Consider the following 21337-nt stretch of genomic DNA (forward strand, 5'->3'; position numbering starts at 1 on the left):
ATAAAAGGACTATTATTAAAATAATATACGTTAAGTTAGTAATATAAGTTATAGTATTTTTTTCTTATAATCTTATTAATTAATAACAATTTATAAATTTTTAAAAATGATTGATTTTTTGTATGCTTATTAGAAAACGAAAGTGAATCAATTTTGGTTTTGTTGTCGCAAGCTAATTGTAATATATAATTTTTACCAGAGGGAGACTTTGTACAAAAGTCATTTGTTTGGGAACTTCAAGCCCATTCGTGTTTCTACTTTACTTGAAGCAATTGTGTTTGTTTGACTATGTTTCGGTTTAACACCTGAGTTCTCAGGAATGGCAATGCATGAAGGGTATTTTGGGCGAAACGGTATACTTTATTATATCCGTGGTACTGCTCATGTCTATAGGCAACGGTTATTAAGAAAACATCTTTGTCTAATGATAATAGTGCTCTTCTTTATCTGTGCGTTACTTAGCAACATGTTAATATACTGTTGAAACAAAAATTACTTTTACTACAAATATATGCACTAACATTCTATATTAAATCTGTTATATTTCCCGTTCCCTTTGATTTCTTAAAGATGGTTTATTCTAAATTGCATAAAAAAATTTATTCTAACGAAACATATATTAACCGTTTACGAAGTTATATGTAAGTTAAAAAATGTACATATATCAATTGAATTGACATCAGTAAGCTAACCTATACTGACAGTAGAGAATACCATTGAGTAGTCTCTCTAATCTGTGATATTGATGACAGCAACTGAAGCGGTAAATAAATAGCTTCAATTTGTAAACACCTTTTTTAATATTATTTACATTTATTACTGAATGTTATGAAGTTGTAAATTGTAAATTTCAACTATAATAATGTTTTACCACGTAAGTTACATTATAACTTGTATATATATAATTGATTATAGCAAATTAAAGTAACGCTATACTAATCCATTTGCAGATATCATTAGAACACGAAATACTTCTTCATCCGCGATACTTTGGACCGCAGTTACTCGATACTGTAAAACAGAAATTGTATACTGAAGTAGAGGGCACATGCACTGGCAAGTACGTATTATTATACATTTCGCTTAACTTGATAAGAGGTTATGAAAAATGAAATTTCTATGCAGAAGACAATACCTGACAAAAAAAAAACAAAAATAATTACAGATCTAATGTACTCATGCGAAGTTAGGGCCAGTTGCTAGTTAAAATATATATTTGTGCTTTGTAAGTTTTTCGCTGGCACATAGCAATACAATTTTTATACATTTCTTTTAACAATTTTAGAAGATTTGTGCACTACTACATTAATAATGACAGCTTAATTCTAATATTCATATAGATTCATTGTATCATCTATGGATCTTTATGCCATTCATTGGTAGTTGTGGGTGAGGTGTTATTCATCTAGTCTGATATTGTAATGATCTTACCTTATGGGCTAAAATATTATGTTACATATGTCACTGTTTACTTTGCTGAAATAGGTAGTATTGATTATTTAAAAATTCTGCTAACAAACTAAAACATTATATATTGGAATTTTCCAAATACATTTTCAACCTTTATCCAAACTTTTAACAGACATAGTAACAGTAGCCACTTAATAAATATAATAATATATTTATTAAGTATGATTAATATTTTAGATTGATAGCACAGAATTTTTTAAGTAATGAGAAATGTTGAGAGTTGTTAAATTGATTTTTAATATTCATGTACTAACCTTAATAAGTCCATGCTAACTTTTAATAACTCATTACAACAATAATGGCTAGTCGTCATTTTTTATATTTCATTTATTTATATTTAATATATTTATCTAGTATTATTATGTATGGCCTGTACATTATTAACTATTATTTTCTTTACCTAGCCCAGTAATGAAGTATCATGTTTGTGATTCACTGTTCATCCTAAAGATTGACTGGTGGAGAAAGCTACTCGCATTGAATCCTGCTTTTGTACCATATTTCATTTTGGTCAATAAAGTTATTTAAATAATTATATTTTATGTTGCAGATATGGCTTTGTTATAGCAGTAACAACAATAGACAGCATTGGTGCGGGACTTATACAACCTGGACAAGGGTTTGTAGTGTATCCCGTCAAATATAAGGCAATAGTATTCAGACCGTTCAAGGGTGAAGTACTTGATGCTATTGTCACTCAAGTAAACAAGGTTTGTGCTTATCAATACATCATTTAAGTAATTATTTTGGTTAATTTATTTATTTTATGTGGTCCTGATATAAATTGGGCCATCTCCATCTGTCCCATGGGTGTTGTAAGAGGTGATTAAGGGAACTTATTGGTTGAGGGATGGGCAGCAGAGTCCCTTTTAATCCAATTTTATAAATGGCCGTCATAAATATCTTATTATTTTTATATGTAATTAATATGTTGATGGATGTAGAGATATTTATTTGAACTAGATCATTTTATTGTTTCTGTCTAAAGTGCATACACATAGGGGGAGTTTTATATAAAAAAAAGACAGTCTAAAAAGTAAATATACATAATAATAAATGATATGATTCAAATTTAAATAATTTTGTTTATCCGCATCATAATTTTAGCCATTATCCGTCCACTGTCTATATATCTATTTATTTAGTGAATTTGTGTTTTTAGGTTGGAATGTTTGCCCAGATTGGACCTCTAAGTTGTTTTATTTCACATCATGTAAGTAAAGTTTCTTTAATCCACAACAGCATTAGTCCTTTTATCCAGCTGCATGCTTTGTGGTTCACTCATTAACAACTCATGGATCATACAATGATTATTTAGATGATTTAAATAAAATTTAAATCTCAAATTAGTCATAGACCAATTTCTTTAACACATGAAAGAGTCAAGTATAAACTCATATAATAATTGCTTTGTATCCTTTTTATCTTGTTCATTTTGGAAGTCATCCCTCCTCTCACATTATGTATAAAAATAATTTGCAGTCAATACCAGCAGATATGGAGTTTTGCCCTAACGTAAATCCCCCATGCTATAAGAGTAAACAGGAAGACAATGTTATCCAAGAAGAGGATGTCATAAGGCTGAAGATAGTTGGTACGAGAGTTGATGCTACTGGAATTGTAAGTATTTTAATTAACATATAAATATTTTATAATTCAATAGGACCATATTAATAATATTCTATGCCCTGGTACATAATCTTGAAATTTTTTGAAGATGTGTAGAAAATTTGTGTTACGTTACATCCCCCGAGACATTGTGCCAGGGCACATACCCCAGTTACCAGTTATTTTTTTGTTAAATATTCTCTCAAGCCCGATATTTCTAAAGACACAAACACTACATATTCTTGCACTCACATCAACACAGCAGTATATATTTTCAAGCTTTTATTTTTAGTCTATTGTCTTTTTCTCAATGTCCTCTACCCAAAGGTTGTCTGGAAGAGATTGCTTAGCGACAAGGCCGCCTTTTGTATCACTTCTCATTAATATTTACTGTATTTGTTATTTCTCTTTTTACTTGGTGCAATAAAGTGTAAATAAATAAATATATTTAGTATAGTGAGAACTGGATAAATACTTTAATATACATTGAATTTTTTTCAGTTCGCGATCGGAACACTGATGGACGACTATCTAGGATTAGTAACACAGTAATAATTAAGTCATTTATAAAATAAGTAATATAAGTGTACAAAAGGAAACATGAAATAAATAACACGTTTATTTATCATTTATTTGTTATCATTTATTTGGCATTCAAATAATAGGGTAAAATTCCATACACAATGTAACAAAAACAATGCACTTCAAAAAGAATAAAATATTTGGACATTTTCAGTCTATTTGGGCAGTATATTGGGGTGGTTCTCATAATAATCTTTCGATTCATGATTGACATTAATTAACCTATACATTAAATCTTATAACTATAAGAAATGATTTACTAAAGAATATTGTCTATTAGTATAGTACTTCGACACAATAAGTGGCCTGAGGTAGTCACTCGATCAATATTCGTTTGTTGAGTGATTGACATTGTATAAAGTATCGAAAATTGAGAAGAATTCATGAGTTATTTGAAGAAGAAGAAGAATGCCAAATTTGCAAGTATCATTTCAGCTATAATATTAAGAGTCACGTCAATGAATATACTACATTATTTACTAGAATAATATAAGTATATACAAATTTCCACAAATTAAATAATAAATGATATACAAAAGTATAGTAACGTAAAAATATCCAAAGTATTGATAAGTCTTTGGTTCACCAATTATATACAAAGTCATTACATAATCTAAATAAATAATACCTAAATGAATATTGCATATCGCTTGAACAATTAAACAAAATATGGCATCTATTATAAATAAATAATACTCAATATGAGATCAGAAACACAAGCTAAACGAATAGAGAATATTTAAGCACCAAACGGGCTTAAAAAATGTATGTATATTTAATTTCGAGTTAACTAAAGATATGGACAAATTATCCATCGTAATAACATTCTCTTAGATGACACTGAGATTTAGTTATATGATCTATTTCATATTACATTTATACCTGTTCTATGCGCGAACGCGAACTTGAGCCGCATTCTGTCACGCACGTGACAGTTAAGAAGCGGACAACGCGGACGCCATTTTACACTAGCATTACTATAAGTACTACTAAGTTTACAATATCAAATATACTATATAATTATAAAATATTGAGACATAACATTGTGCAATATAATGTAATGATAGAAGATATATCGTAGACACATTCGAAACAATCAGTAATTATTTTGCAGTCACAATAAATTTGCACGAATTACTCACTGAATATTAACTCGCTGAAAATAATGTGCTGATGGTCACTATAAGTACGTCGTCATTAGAATGACACAAGTATACACCATTGGCATCATTATTGCAGCTTTATACAAGGCACAAATCAAGATTTTAGGAAGTTCACGAAATGTAATACAAATAGGAAGGTTTTGTTGAGCAAAAGGAGCGACATAAGAATATGAAATTAGGACAAGTCATAATTCAAGGGATTATATTAATTAAAATTAAAGCATACGTCATATATTTAATACCAAGGTGCTTGTAGCATGATATAAATATGTGATGTATGTACATAAAATTTTAGTTTGGAATTAACTTAGTTTATTAGCTAGCACCAACATTTTTATTACATTTTATTACAACCATTGTTAATCAAAATGTTGATGCAATCCAGGCTCTCTAAACTAGTGGCAAACAAAGTCCAAGTCAAATATGATTATACTATATTCTTTCTTACATGTATGATGACATAAACGTATTCAGAAATTGATCTGTTTGTTACTTGTATAGAGGGCCAGTTCTTAATAGTTAACCATAGACTAGAGGGGAGTGGGATTAAAATTAGAATCCTATTGAACTCGAGCAACATTAACATTCTTAACGCCGAATAAGACTAACCAGCAACATTATTACTTACAACACTTTAACAGTTATATTAATACTGACATAATTTTAAGGGCTCTTAGTCTGGAATATAATCTATTTTGTATAATGGGATAAATTGCTGAGCTTATAAATAATTTTATTTTTGCTTCCCCGTCTTCTGGCAACTGAAATCGTCCATACTTTACACTCCAAAATCAAACCACTTGAACCTGACCTGTTTGCGTGTTGAAGTAAATGCGAACAGTTTTGATATGCATTTAAATTGTTATAAAAATAATAAAGCAAAATTTTCTTTTTCTTTGCAATAAATAACATATATGCCAATGTGATATCGCTTATATATCTTTTATATCGGCATTTACTTCACCGATTCGACGATAAATACTTCCGACACGTGAATCCGGACCGTGTTGGACTAGATAACTCCTATGCCGATTATATCCTACTGACTACAAGTATATTTGGAGCTATCTAGTCGTTAACTCACTGGTAACCTATTATGGGTTACACTTGTTGACATAATACATTTGGTTTTAGTTTGTATCTCAGTTAAAGTAGTTTTTAGTCTTTGGCACAGTTAAGTGAAAGACAAAATTAATTATTTGGAATAGTAAAAACAAGTTAACGACTGTGCACCTAATGGAAAGCCGTAACTTTTGCTTATTGGAAGAACATTATGGAGATAAAAGAATACACTGTGACGCTCATTCGCTACCTGAGGACTAGGATGTTACGCATCCGTATAACGTAAACATTTCTCGTACAATTGTGTCAACTCAGTGAGTTAGATACCGGTATGATCGGCAACTCCGTACTCTCAACCTACGTATGCTACCAGCGAGCGCGGCACGTGGCGACACGTGCGCGTTCACTGCCTGACGTGGAAGCACTGGCACTATGCGGCCGGATGTCACGAGGCGGCGGAGACCGCGCCCCCTGCAACCCCCGCCACTCCCGCGACCGCGCCGGCGCCGCACGGGTCTGCGGGCGGCGCTACCGCCGGCGACACTGGCCCGCGTACCGCCTCGATATAATCCTTGATGAGCGTCGCTATTTGGTATGCCTGTTGGGGGAAGAAAAACATTATATTAGTAAGCCTCAATAAGTGGTTCGATAGACGCAAACAATAGAAGCAGATTTTAACCAGGTTTAGTTATGTATTGAATCAGTTTTTCGCTTTTATAAGTGTAAAGTATGAAAAAGACATGTGGCAGACCAAAACGTGAACCGATGTCATTAAACAAATAGCAGGAAACAATTGGATAAATACAGCAAAAATAAAAGAGAAATGGAATCAGATGGAGGAGGACTATACTCAAAATGGGACTCATATCCAAAATATTACATAACAAATAAACTAACATAGATATTAAGATTTCTAGTACTAACTATAACGTTTAATACAGTTTAAAAAGTTACGGGTTGTATATATTCTTGTGTGTACAATATCCGAGACAAAATGTGTACTGTTGGCGGTGTGGTCGTGTTCCACGTGCAGTGGGTGGTGGTGCTGGTGCTGGTGGCGCGGGAGCTCACCTGGTCGGTGGAGAGCACGAGCTTGGCGTGCTTGCGCTCGGCGCGCGTGACGAGCAGCAGCGCGCGCGGCGCGGGCGACACGGCCAGCAGCTGGTCGTGGTCGTGCGACACCAGCGCGGCGCGCGACCCGCGCCGCAGCAGCGTCAGCCCGCGCGCGTCCACCGCTAGCCACAGCGCGCGCGGCCAGTTCGATGTGAACGATTGCTGCACGACAACACGACTCCTCGTGTACTAACCAAATTTATGATATTCAATTTCGAAATTATCATGCTGCCACTACTATTCTTAGTATACTGATAATAATAAATCACATCATATTTCTGTCGGGAAGCAGCTGTATTTGCACGACTGTGTTTTGGTTTGAAATGCCATAGTCTCCAGGAATGGTAACGCACGAGGAGTACTTTTTTTTTATTTTGTTTTATAGGTAATAATGGAATGGTAACCCTACCCGCACTTACGGTATACACCGGCGGGGCACCAGTGAAGGATGATAGGTGAGGATGAAACAGGTCAGTAAGCCCATCGTGACAAATTCAACAAGAATTGTTCACGATGGTTTCCAGGGGGAACCACGCGGAGGTCGACCTAATACGGCATTATTGCTAGCAATGGGGCTATCAAACTCCATTGCTAACAATCCCTTTGGAAAGCGCGGGAAACGTTTAAAAAAGGAATTAACTGTTGAAAGCGCGGGAAACGTTTAAAAAAGCGGGAGTGTTTTTTGATCTTCTTTAAATTAATTTTATTTTTAATTATATAAGGATTAGTTTTATTTATATATTGTGTATTAGATTGTATATATAATTGTATATTTTGTAGTAATAGTGTTTGTTGCTGTAAATATTGGTAAGTAAATTACCTATATTAATTAGACATTATGGATCCACCTATAGACCCTGGGGGACAACCCCCCAGGTGTCTGCAAATATAACTATCCCATTTAATAATAGTTTTGATATATTGGGTGAATCTAGTATGGACACAGATGGTTCTAGCGTTGCAAGTTCTAAACGTAAGCGAGTACGTGGCGAACGTCGCATTTGCAAACATTGCAATAAAAAACGAAGGAGGCACACCAAAGGTCTCGAATCTAAAATTAAAGATAGTGATTGTCAATGTATTGAGGATGAGAATCAAACTCTAGTATCAATACCAGTTGTAAATAATACCGAGTCTGTTAAACCTGCTTCTCCACCCAGTACTTTAAGCAGAACTTTGTACAATGCCGAGGATGTAGCTCCTTATGTCGTTCATGTACAAAAAAATGAAACACATCCTAATGATAACACTACATTACATCCTATTGCATTTGGTCGCTTTTTACACACTAATAAGATAAATAATATAGTGAATGGTAGCCTCAAAAGAATAGGAAGAAACCGTTTATCGCTTTCTTTCTCAAATTTTGAAAATGCAAATGCATTTTTAAATAATAGTCACTTAGAAACACATAATTTTAAGGCATTTATACCTTCTTTCCATGTAACCCGTATGGGAATTGTGAGGGGTATTCCTAAAGATTGGACAGAAGAGGAAGTAATCCAAAATATATCAGTACCTATAGGTTGTGGGAGAATTCTAAAAACCAGAAGAATTAAGAAAAAGACCATTAATGAAGGACAACCAAGTTTTATTAATACTGAAACCATTGTTATTACTTTTGATGGACAAATATTACCAAAAAGAGTATTTATGTTTTACACATCATTAACTGTAGATTTGTACATTTACCCCACTATCCAATGCTATAACTGCTGTAGGTTCGGACATGTCAAGATGCAGTGTCGTTCAAATCCTCGGTGTTATAAATGCAGGCAAAATCATACAGGTGATAAATGTGAAGTAGATGAGGAAAATGTTTCTTGTATCTTGTGTAATGGTTCTCATTCAGCAATTAGTAAGAAATGTCCTGAATATGCACGTCAGAAAGCCATTAAAGAAACAATGGCCCACAGTTGTGTTTCTTATGCTGAAGCATCAAAATTTCATCCTCCCACTTCTAAACTATATTCAGATGTATTAACATCATCATCTCCGTCCAATAAATCTCATTTTCAATCTTCTTTCCTCAAAGAGAAATCATCATTACCACATATTCAATCATCACATAAAAAAACAGTTACACTTAAACCACGCTCTCCTCAAAAAGCACAACAAGGATATGATCGTTCTGCCCATGAAGCCATAGTTAAGGAATATAATATTCCTGCTCCCTCTAATGGTTGTGCATTATCATCAAATAATATTGACAATAATCAATCCATCTTTGATATTATTCTCATGCTTATTAAAGTGTTATCGCAATCGAAAATGATACAAACAACTTTACCACCGTCCAACGATGCCATTTACAATGTATTTTCTCAATTATTAACTTCTCACAATGGATTACAAAGTCCTAATAATTCAGTGGAACTGTCGTAGCATAACAAACAAGAAATCAGACTTATTTTATTTGATTAATAAATATAATCCTTTTATAATAGCTCTCCAAGAGACTTGGTTAAAGCCAGGATATCCTTTTAGGATTTCAGGCTTTACAAGTCTCCGTGATGATAGAGCTGACGGATATGGCGGTGTTGCCATATTGGTCAAAAACTCCCTTCCTTTTTCTTCTTTTTCGCTTCCTGTATATAGCGGCATTAATGCAGCTGCTATAATTATAAATGGTATCTGTTTTGTTACTTTATATATTCCTGATCCTACATGCCAAATATATTCACAACTAGAACAATTATTTTCAATTTTACCTAAACCTTTTCTCGTAATGGGCGATTTTAATGCTCAACACCAATCGTGGGGCAGTTCTACTTCTAATTTTTATGGTGGAAAACTCCTGACGATAATTGACACTTACAACTTATGTATTATTAACTCAGATGTACCAACACGTAGAACTGCACCGAATGAAGGGTTTAGTGCTCCTGACATTTCAATATGTTCTTCTGATTTAGCTTCTTCACTGTCGTGGTATCCTCATTCCTCTACTTTCGGAAGCGATCACTTTCCCCTCATTCTTTCTTTTCCAATTTCCATTCCCTCAAGTCGAAAGAGTGGTCCTCGGCTTAAATATAATTTATCAAATGTAGACTGGAATATTTACAAACAATATTTAGATAATAAAATATCGGAGTTACCTATTGTTTACCATGGAAATGAACATCAATGTTGTAATGACTTGATGATAAATATGAAGGAGGTTGCTGATTTATTATTTCCTGTTAAAAATAGTGCTTCAGGGAAAATTCCCTCGCCACTTTGGTGGGACAAAGATTGTACGGAAGCAATTAAAAATCGTAAAGAGGCTGAAAAAAATTATAATAATTACATGACACCAGAAAATTTTGAAATTTACACCGCAGTTTCACGTTCTACTCGAAAACTACTGAAAAAAAGAAATTAGAAGGCTGGAGAAGATTTTGTTCTTCTATCTGTCCAGAAGTTAATTCATCAGTCGTTTGGAATAATATTAAAAGATTCAGATCTGCCTTTAGTGATCATACATCACGTTCTGCACTCGATTTAACTTTAGCGAATAAATTTTTAGATCGCCTTGCTCCTAGTTATGTGCCGGAATGCCTTTACAATATTTCTCTATCCGTCTCTGACGAATTATTCGAACTTGACTCTCCTTTTACTCTAGTAGAACTTAAAGGTGTTCTAGCTTCTATTAAAGACTCTGCACCGGGAGAAGACGGTATACCGTATTCCTTTTTTAAAAATGCTAGCGATGCGACATTAATTTACTTTTTAAATATAATTAATTCCATAATTATTTCGGGAAATATACCTACTTCATGGAAGTCTCAGATTATTATACCATTTCTAAAGCCTCATAAACCACCTTCTGAACCATCTTCATACCGTCCTGTTGCACTTTCCTCTGTCTTACTAAAGCTAGCTGAACATTTAGTGAAAAACCGTCTAGAATGGTTTTTAGAAAGTAATAACTTACTATCCCCGAACCAGTTTGGTTTTAGGAAAGGTAAGAGCACCTTAGATAATGTGAGCATTCTTATTTCAGATATTCATATAGCTTTCTCACAAAATTTGTCAATCCTCTCAGCCTTTTTAGATATAAATTCTGCCTATGATAATGTAATAATTTCTATTTTAAAAACTAAATTACAAGCTCTAAATGTACCGGTAATGCTTTCTAATTTCATTATTAATATTTTATCAGAAAGAACAATATATATGAATTTAGATGAAGATACCAAATTATCTAGAACAGTATGGAAAGGCCTTCCACAAGGATCTGTTCTCAGTCCAATCTTATTTAACATATACACATACGATCTAGAATTATTCCTTGATAAATCCGTCAAAATTTTACAATATGCTGATGATCTTTTATTATATTTTATTGCGAAGTCCATAGAATCTGCTTCTGCCAAATTATCTGATTCATTAGATTTGTTAAAAACGTGGTTAGATGCAAATGGTCTTAATCTTTCTGTAACCAAGAGTAGTGTAGTTTTGTTTTCAAGAATGAGATCACCGCAACAAATTAAGGTGCTTTATGATAACTCATACATTCCTATAAAGACTGAAATTAAATTTTTAGGTATCGTGCTAGATAATAAATTAACAGGTCTGTCCCACTGTAATTATATTTCTACGAAATGTGAGCGTAACCTCAACATTCTTAGGTGCCTTGCTGGAGTTTGGTGGGGAGCACATCCCGTTTCACTAAAACTTGCTTATAATGGTCTTATAAGGAGTGTCATTGATTATGGAACTTTTTTGTTAGCTCCAGGAAGTTCATTTGCTTTTAAGAAATTGGATTTAATTCAATCAAAGGCCTTGAGGATTATCTCTGGAGCAATGAAATCAAGTCCAATCAATGCTTTACAGCTCGAAGTCGGTGATCCACCTTTGGTTTTAAGAAGACAATATCTATCTGATCGCTTCTTTTTTCGTTGTTTACAATTATCTGATCATCCGCTTATTCAAAAGTTATCTCAACTACATATCTTTATTTCGTCTTCATCTTATTGGAAACATAAAAAACCTCCATGTTTAATACAAAGTTATGAAAAATATAAATCCATAGAATCTCCCACTTTTACATCGTCCTGTTTTCCCATTTATAAATGCTCATATCAATCTTTAGTTTTATCTCCTAATATTAAATATGATTTTGGGTTATTAAAAAATGATTCAGAATTGAATGCCAAATTTATGTTTATAACTGACATTGAATGGAATGAATGGCACTACATCTTTACTGATGCATCAAAACCAGACAATAGCGGTTGTGTAGGTGTGGGTGTGTTTCATTCACAATTTAATATCGTTCAAAAAATTAAACTTCCACCGGAGTCTTCAGTTTTTACCGGGGAATGTTATGGTATTTTAAAAGCTGTAGAATATATACTTTTAATGAAATTACATAAGGCAATAGTTTTCACTGACTCTATGAGCTCTTTGCAAGCTCTAGCCAAATATCCGTTTAAATCAAAACCAGTTTATCCCATTATTTGTGACATAAGACAAAGTCTTTATCTTTGCATGTTGAGAGGTTATTCCGTTTCTTTTGCCTGGTTACCAGGACACAGTGGTATTAGCGGCAATGACAAAGCTGACCTTATTGCAAGAGAGGCTGTAACTTGTGGTGATATGTATCCGTATCATAATTACTGTAGTGACCTAGCTTGTCTCCCAAAAATATATTTAAGGTATGCCTGGAAGGAATATTGGGAAAAAACAAGTACAATAAAAGGAAGATTTTATCGCCTTATACAACCCGATATTCCTTTCAAACCATGGTTTTGTAAATTAAAGCTTGGAAAGACCGCAACAACTATTATAACTCGTATGCGTCTAGGTCACGTATGCACACCTTCTCATTTATACAAGCTTGGTATTGTACAAAGTTCGTCGTGTAATTGCGGTGCTGAAGTGGCGGACTTGAATCATATATTCTTCTCATGTTCTAAATTTGACCACACCTCCCTTTTTAATCATCTCCGATCCATCCGTGTTCCATTCCCAACTTCTATTCTTACTCTACTTTCTTCCAATGATCCTATTATCTATAAAATACTATCTTCATATATATATGATAACAATATTAAGATTTAGTTATATTACATGAATACATTTATAGTTGCATCAATTGCTTTTCCTATATATTTATAAGTATATTCTCATATGTACAAGTATATGTTTCATATCCTATAAATATCCTAGACCTAATCCTTATCCTTTCTAAATTCGTTTGTGTTAGGTATTTTTATTACTATTATCGTTTCCCCGTTTTGTTCTTGGCAAAATACCCTAATATCGGGGTGAACGCCACAAAAAAAAAAAAAAAAAAAAAAAAAAAACAATCCCTTTCCCCCTAACACGGGGAGTACTATAAGCATCACAGTGTATTCTGCGATGTCATGTTTATAGGTATAGGTGATGGTGAAGGTGTTCCATGAGGTGGTGTGTAGTGGTGTGTAGAGCAGTAGCGTGGACCGACCATGACGTCGAAGATGGTGGCCCTGGTGAGCGGCCAGGAGGCGGCGAGCGTGAGCGCGCGCTGCATGGCGGCGTGCGGGCCGGTGCCGCGCAGCGCCAGGTGGTGCAGGCGCACGGCGGGCGCGGGCAGCGCGGGCTGCGCCAGCCGCGCCGGCAGCACCGCGCCCGCCGCCGCCGCGCACTCCTCGCCGCCGCCAAGGCACTCGCCGTTCACCACCTGCGCGTGCAGCGCCGCCACCATCACCTGCCGCCGCGCAACGCATCCCCCATTTCATATCATTCTATTATTATATTTATACACATAACAACAGAAAATTTAAAACTTATAGACCATATAAATAAATTGTAAATTCACCGTTACATTTGGTATCCCGATAGCGAAGTGTAACTGGCTCTCGATATTTAGGGAAATGGTATTCCCTAGCAAAAAAAAAAAAAACTCTTTATCGAGACACTAGGTACCTAACAATATCCCCCTACTTAAAAAAAAAAAAATTAAAATCCGTGATAATAAATGTAAACTGTCAATGTAAAATTCTTTAGCCTCAATTTCAAATGAGTGTAGTGATTTCTGTAAAATTATAATATTAAAAACAAGTTAATATCTGTTATCGTTATGATTTTTCTAAAATATATAAAATATAATGAATTTTTCCCAAAATAAGTAAATAAATGTACTTACAGCTTCATCAGTTTCAATAGGAAGTCGGTCGTGTCGAATTGAGTGCAACACTTGATAATATAACAGCTCCATTTCAGCGACACAAGCTGTGTGCAGCGGTCGCTCGCCAAGGAATAGGCGTTTCTTAAACACAAGCCTACGATAAAAAAATACAGGATTTGAATTTCTTAAAAAAATCTGAATTAAAATTTTCACAACATTGTACACCGCTCTACCTGCTGACATTTTTTTTTATACGACTTAGAATGGCAAACAAGCTGACGGCCCACCCGATGGAAAGTGGTAACCGTCGCCTATAGACATGAGCAGTACCATGGACATAACAGTACAAACACATACTATTTCGCCCATGATACCCCCATGCGTTGCCATTTCTGAGGACTCAGGTGTTATTCCTCTGTACCCAGTAAATTCACACCATATCCCACCCTTCAAACCGAAACACAGCCATGCAAACACAACTGCTTCACGGTTGAAACACGAATGGGACAGAGGTACCCAAGCAATCGACTTTTGTACAAAGTCTCCCTCTGGTTTGCCGGAAGAGAACTTTTATAGGGTTAAGGTCGCCTATGTACATTTGATTACCTATGTCATATTTTTTTATGAATAATTGATGTGTACAATTAAGTATTAAATAAATAAATAAAATGTATGCGTGTGTACCTGCAGGCGGCTGCGGTGGCGCCGGCCTTCTCCCAGCGTGCAAGTACGTCTCCCACGCGTTCGGAACCGTTCAGTGCACGCTCGCCCGCGCCCGCTGGTGTCGAGTTCGCGCAAACTTCGTACAACGCGTAACCTAACGAAAAAACGAGTCTGTTTTAAAAGATTTTTAAATTCAAGTTTTTATAGTCTAGTGCGCCATGTTTTAACTGCGGTTATTTTAAAAAAAAATCTTATTTTATCATTATTATTCTTCACCATCTGACATCTTATGGTATTACAGTATTACATATTGAGTTGTAGTATAGAACTAAACGTTTAAATTTTAGCTAGATTAGATAATAATATGTTGGTTTAATTCAGTTTACAAGATTTGACCTAAACAACCGTACACCATCAACATCATGGCCGTTAACTGTCTACTGCTGAACATATTGCCTCCCTGTTGGGGGGATTTTGCCAGTAGTTGCCAAGTTTGGTAGGTAGTTAGGTTTAGTGGTGTTTTAGGAGGGACGCTGCTGCCCATTCCTTGACTATTTAATTCAATTCAACCCACAACTACACCGATACTCGAGGGAAAGGAAGAAGTAGCCCGTTGTATACCAGAACCACACGATTAACTTGTAAACAAATATACATTGCAAGTTAGATAAAAGCTAGTAATAACAAGATGTCATTAATTGATAGATTCATAGCCGTAATAAAACTGTAGTAGCTGCATATTTAACGTAACCTAGTAGTACGTAATGAATGTGGGGGTTACGGACCGGTGGCCGCGTCGCTGAGGCCGATCTTCTCGCGCAGCATGGCGACGAGCAGGTCGGCGGTGGCGGCGGGCCCGAACACGAGCCCGTGCTGCTTGCCGTCCAGCAGCAGCACGCGCACGTGCATGGGCCGCCGCGCCGCCGCGCACAGCAGCTCCTCCTTGGACGGCGCCGCCACGCGCCGCGGCACTTGCGCGCTGCTCAGCGCGATCTAGCGGACAAATGTCAAAACAATACAAACTAATGTTTACATCGTAGTTCATTGGCCATGATTTGTATGAATATCTAGCGGAACAATGTGCGTACCGATCTACAGTTTTAAGATACATTTTTATTTAAAAAATACGAGTATCTATATCGTTGGTTTACGATTAAAATTTATCGCATGAACTAAGGTGTGCTTTTACTTTTTCACTATATTATCGGATATATTGGCGCCCTCATACTCTGCGAAAATTCTGAAATTGTCTGGAAACTATGAAACTGAAGTCGTGAAAGTTACCATCACGACTCGTCTTATATATGTAATCTGACAAGAACGTCTGTTTTTATATTCATATTTCCTTTCACATCATTTCATCTCACACCGATATCTACTGCTACATTTACAGATTACAGTTTTCCAGCTACAACAGACTAGATAACCTTTAAACAGATAGATACTCCTTATTGTTTCCTCCGTAAGATTACAATAGTAAACTTATTTTAAATACAAACAATTACAAGAAAATATTATACTGAGAAGACTATGGCCGACCTTATCGCTAAGAGCGACCTCCTCCAGGCAACCTTTGGATGGAGAAGGGTAATTATAAACAGTGTGACTGAAGGCACGAAACCTTTAGGTACATTTTCAGGAAATAAAGTTATAAATCAACCCCAATATAAGTTTTGTATTTAATTCGTATAGTACCTGTTCAGCGCGGCGTGCGAACTTGCCCTCTTCGCCGTGGTGCAGCGCGGTACCGCGATAACGCAGGTGCGCTAGTAGCAAGCGCCGCAGCGGCTTAGCGGGCGGCAGGGCCGCGCCCACGGCTGCACATAGCAGCGCCCAGTGCCGTGCGGACACGCGCGACTGCGGCTCTGGGTGTTCCGTTGTCTGCACACATGCATCAACGTAAACATTTTACATTTAAGGATTATATAAACAGGTCAACATCCATTATATATTGAAAATAAATAAATAAACATACTTCAATAACTAAAATAGGCTTATTAGACGTATTGAGTGTAAAATTAGTAATAATTCTTGCTATATTTTAAGTTAGCTCCATATTCTATATATTTTCGGTAGCACGATTGTTTGACCTATCAAAGTGAGAACTATCTGCCGAGTGCGGCGCGTCCCATAAATACGAGTAAACCGTGTAATGCGGCATTGCAGATTTTCCGTTGACCTAATATCGGTGCACCGTAGACCGAATGTCGTCACATGGCATTAAGTGGACTTAATGATCGATGATATGTAACCGGAAATAACAAATCGTATGCATATTACCTGTAGCGACATTCCGTCACCGAAGATAAGTACTATAAATTACCTGTTTGATGAGCTGCACGTAGAGCTCGCATAGCAGCGTGTCCTTCTGCAGGCAGCGTTGTAACAGCGACTGCGCGAGCGCAACGCGGTCATCGCTCTCGCTCTCCTGGCTGCTAATGCTGTTATTGTTCGCCAGGTTGGTAGTACTGCCTTCGTTCACGTTTAGACCCGCGTGACTCATTATATCCTAGGAACGAAACGACGATTATTTGGTTGTGCAATTAATAAAAGAGTAACTTACAATCAATATTAGTTTCTTGGGGGGAAAGGGATTGTTAGTAATGGAGACTGAGAATTCTATTGCTAGCAATATACCCAACCAGGTCGACCTCCTCGCGGTTCTCCCTGGAAACTATCATGGTTAAATCCTGTTGAATTCATCATGATGGGCTAACTGGCCTGTTTTCATTCTCATCTATCACCCTTCACTGGTGCTCCGCCAGCGTAAAAATTTGTTTCTTTTTTATAAAAACTTTTAAACCAAAAGCTTTTATACATCGATAATTCTCATTGTTCTTTTTTCATACCATAGACAAGACAAGCATAGACTAATTATGAATACATTACAATCCTGGGATTTCAGCTACATGACAGAGTAATTTTCTAAATAGAAAAGAATAGTGACGTCGTTTGCGTTATCGGTATACATTAAAGGTGTACTATAGAGAGATGGTAGATGAGGATGAACTACCAGTCGGCCCATCGTTTTTAATTCACCAGAAATTAGGAACGATGATTTCTAAGTAGGACTGAATAGAGATCGACCTGATATTTTACTAACAAGGAGACTGATACTAAAGACTGGAATTTCTACTACTAACAATCTCTTTTTTTATACAACTTAGAATGGCAAACAAGCTGACGGCCCACCCGATGGAAAGTGGTAACCGTCGCCTATAGAAATGAGCAGTACCATGGACATAACAGAGTATACTGTTTCGCCCATGATACCCCCCATGCGTTGCCATTCCAGAGGACTCAGGTGTTATTCCTCTGTACCCTGTAAATTTATGCCATATCACACCCTTCAAACCGAAACACAGCCATGCAAATACAACTGCTTCACGGTAGAAACACGAATGGGAGAGAGGTACCCAAGCAATCGATTTTGTACAAAGTCTCCCTCTGGCGGCAACCTTAGAGTAAGAATACGAAGTGTCATCTTTTGATTTTTCTAAATGAGATGAAGAAATGAACGTACCTTAAATATCTGCATGGCAGCCACTTCTTCAGCCTCGTTGAGCTTGGTGAGGCTGTGCGGCAGCGAGCGGGACCAGCACCAGTAGCCGGCCGGGAAGCCCTTGTAGCACTCGCCTTGTGTCTCGGCAGCCATGTCCAAACGCACTTTTTCTAGTCTGTGCTTGCTAAGTCTACGACAAACATTAGGCAAAATTAATATTTTACATCATTTAAATGCGTAAGATGAAATCTATGTATTTAGTAACATAAAGGTTGAAAGGAAGATGTAGTGTAGTATGGAAAAGTTTTATTATTAGGAAACATTATTTTTTGTTAAAAACCACACACAATCCCATAACGAGTTTGATACAGAAAGATGTTTTTGAAAAATTTTGAATGTTGTTTCTAAAGTAATATCTAAAGATAAACATTCTTCTTTTCTCTGTCCCATTCGTGTTTCAACCGTGAAGCAGTTGTATTTGCATGGCTGTGTTTCGGTTTGAAGGGTGAGATATGGCGTGAATTTACAGGGTACAGAGGAATAACATCTGAGTCTTCAGGAATGGCAACGTATGGGAAGCATCATGGGCGAAACAGTATAATCTGTTACGTCCATGATACTGCTTATGTCTATAGGCGACGGTTACCACTTTACATCAGGTGGGTTGTCAGCTTGCTTGCCATTTTAAGTTGTATAAAAAAAAAAGATATACAATAGAATGTAACCGGCAAATGTGAATGTGTTATATTCCTCGTAGCGAGGACTTTAATCCGGTTCGAAGGAGCAGCGTCGTTGTGTCGTACACACCTGCGCAGCGTGTTCCTGAGGAAGTTGCCGGCGGAGGGGTCGGCGGGGCGACGCAGCAGGCCGCAGTCCACAAGCGCGCGGCGTGCAGCACGCAGCGCGGCGGCCAGGCGCGAGCGCTCGGCGGCCGGCGCGGCGCGGCGCGGCGGCTCGTCCGCCAGCCCGTTGCCCAGCGTCGGGCTGTACGCCGCCATCAGCCACGCCGCCTCGTTCTTCTGCGCCGACTCTAGTACTATGCACCTGCCAAACAAACGGACCGTTAGGCAAACGCCACATCAGACCGATCTTCATCGCAGGCGGTTTGCGTCAGTGCCTAAAACTGACTGGTCTAACGGACATTCGTGGTACATTTGCATTTGGCACCTATACATTCAATCGTGTGAAAACAATAGTATGCGAGAAAATTTACAATGTGGCACCGCCTATCATTCATTATTATCTCCAATTTGATGCGGTAGTTTTTGAATGATAATGCAACTAACTAACAAAATTTCTAAATATTATTGTTTTAGTATATATTTGTTTTACTAAGATTTCTCATATCAAATTTTATTAAATATCTTCCATATACAGACATAATTTAGTTACATTACCTATATGAGTAGAGAACGTATTCTTTATTCTATCTTCGTAAACTTCACAAACATAAGTCACTTCTATAGAATCCATTTTAAGCTATCACTGTAAGTTCACGGTAAAATTACTGAAGTTTAAATATGGCTACTAGATTCGATTGTATCAATTTTCAATAGTAGACCCGTAACCGGCGAGCGTGTATGAAAAGATTGATGAATGTGAAAGAAGCGAAAGAGGTTTGTTTGAATCGAAGCATTTGGCGTTCCATTGTTTTTGCCTACTCTAATGGGAGACAGGCGTGACAGATATAGAAACCACAATTATAATGAACTAGATATCAGCGTGTTTGTGAGTGATTTATTGCAATTACCTTAGGCCATCGTGTTGTCCATGATGCGTCAAACTGATAGTGAGACCGTTGTCCACGGGGTCCATTAGTAACGCCGCTATGTTATTGTATGGATACTCGGCTAGTACCACTTTATCTGCGGGGCGGACTAGAACGACACCTTCGGAGCCCACTCCTAAGAGGACGTTGGGACCTGGCATGCAACAAAAATGATTTGGTAATTGTTTTGAATAGAAAACATATACAAAATTGCATTTTAAACTGGTTTATAAAATCCTTCTGTCCTCATTGCTATATTAAAAAAAAAAAAAAAACTTTAAAGAGGTCTTACCGTGAGCCCAATATCCTTTATAAGTGACAGGGAAGAGTGTCACTCCATATAGTGGATATTGCATAACGCAAGAGAGGTACAGCGCTTTTGCTGTCAATTCTGCACGACCTGCACCATATTGTCGGTGAGCTTGAGCGAGGATTGTTGCCTGCAATAATTTTATAATATGATTACAATTTTTTTAGTAAATATTGATTGAATGATAGAATGCAGCATGGAGAGAATGAAATTAAAAGACAGGATTTAAAGGGAGAGATATAGAGCTTTAGTGAACAGTATAAAATTTCAAAGACAGAGATAAACAGTGATTGGAAATGTTGGATAACGGCATCAGAGATAGGATATTTTTTTTTTTATCTATCGCCGCCCATGATCACCCACAACACCAGCGGCATTGCAGGTGTGCAAACAGACAAAGCAAGGATAGTCAGGAAGTAGGGAGTAGCGGTAGGGAGCACAGAGGAGTGTCACGATGTAGGGAGTGGCAGAAGGGAGCAGAGAGGAGTGTCACGAAGTAGGGAGTGGCAGAAGGGAGCAGAGAGGAGTGTCACGAAGTAGGGAGTGGGAGAGAGCAGTGACGACAGTGGTCGGTACGCACCCACTGGTGTGCTGGCCGCGCGCGCGCGATGCGCTGCGGCAGGAACTGGTCGGGCTGTGCGTAGTAGGCGCGCGTGTGCGGCGGCGGCGGCGACGGCGGCGGCTCGCCCAGCGACACCTGCGCCTGCAGCCCCGCCAGCTGCAGCGCTACCTTCTCCGACACCGGGAACTCGTCCATCTGGCGACAACCCACAGTAGCTTACAGGATAGTGCAGCGGGTCACGCAATCAATAGGGCTTTTTATTTAAACAGGTACATTACAATTATAACAGGTTAATCTTCGGTCGCTAATACGTAAGTAAATGTGCAATACGATACGTATGCCGATAACTAAATAGGAAACGACTAAAGATGAACGTTGCGCAGCGTTAAGTCAACGTAACTGATTTTCTGCGCAGTGCGACCTAAAATAGCAAGTTAT

At 37.2% G+C, this 21337-nt stretch overlaps 2 protein-coding genes across 2 annotated transcripts in view; one reads left to right on the forward strand and one right to left on the reverse strand.

Annotated features, from left to right (window-relative positions):
• The first annotated feature begins 717 nt into the window (after window positions 1-717).
• LOC113519761 (DNA-directed RNA polymerase II subunit RPB7) lies at window positions 718-3706 on the forward strand. The gene is made up of 6 exons (XM_026904953.3): window positions 718-874; window positions 951-1060; window positions 2021-2180; window positions 2633-2683; window positions 2953-3090; window positions 3580-3706. The coding sequence occupies exons 1-6, from the start codon at window positions 863-865 to the stop codon at window positions 3628-3630; spliced, it is 522 nt and encodes a 173-aa protein (XP_026760754.1). The 5' UTR covers window positions 718-862; the 3' UTR covers window positions 3631-3706.
• Window positions 3685-21337, reverse strand: part of LOC113519838 (myosin-I heavy chain) — a 108827-nt gene continuing 91174 nt past the window's right edge. The window contains exons 27-39 of the mRNA XM_052900429.1: window positions 20918-21094; window positions 20320-20467; window positions 20010-20181; window positions 19067-19303; window positions 18281-18449; window positions 17081-17266; window positions 16453-16638; window positions 15543-15750; window positions 14779-14911; window positions 14113-14248; window positions 13432-13674; window positions 6957-7160; window positions 3685-6483 (exon numbers count right to left, since the gene is read on the reverse strand). Coding sequence (XP_052756389.1) covers window positions 6331-6483; window positions 6957-7160; window positions 13432-13674; window positions 14113-14248; window positions 14779-14911; window positions 15543-15750; window positions 16453-16638; window positions 17081-17266; window positions 18281-18449; window positions 19067-19303; window positions 20010-20181; window positions 20320-20467; window positions 20918-21094 — 2352 coding nt within the window. The 3' untranslated portion in view covers window positions 3685-6330. The remainder of the gene's footprint in view (window positions 6484-6956; window positions 7161-13431; window positions 13675-14112; window positions 14249-14778; window positions 14912-15542; window positions 15751-16452; window positions 16639-17080; window positions 17267-18280; window positions 18450-19066; window positions 19304-20009; window positions 20182-20319; window positions 20468-20917; window positions 21095-21337) is intronic.

This window comes from Galleria mellonella, unplaced genomic scaffold (genome assembly GCF_026898425.1).
Source record: "Galleria mellonella isolate WM207_F2 unplaced genomic scaffold, CSIRO_AGI_GalMel_v1 utg65, whole genome shotgun sequence".
Classification (NCBI taxonomy): domain Eukaryota; kingdom Metazoa; phylum Arthropoda; class Insecta; order Lepidoptera; family Pyralidae; genus Galleria; species Galleria mellonella.

What these genes read in the sequence shown, in the direction of transcription:
- LOC113519761 (XM_026904953.3), top strand. An exon ending in TTGTCACTCAAGTAAACAAG is followed by an intron (nt 2,181 to 2,632) that starts GTTTGTGCTTAT and finishes TTGTGTTTTTAG; the next exon opens with GTTGGAATGTTTGCCCAGAT. An exon ending in GAGTTGATGCTACTGGAATT is followed by an intron (nt 3,091 to 3,579) that starts GTAAGTATTTTA and finishes AATTTTTTTCAG; the next exon opens with TTCGCGATCGGAACACTGAT.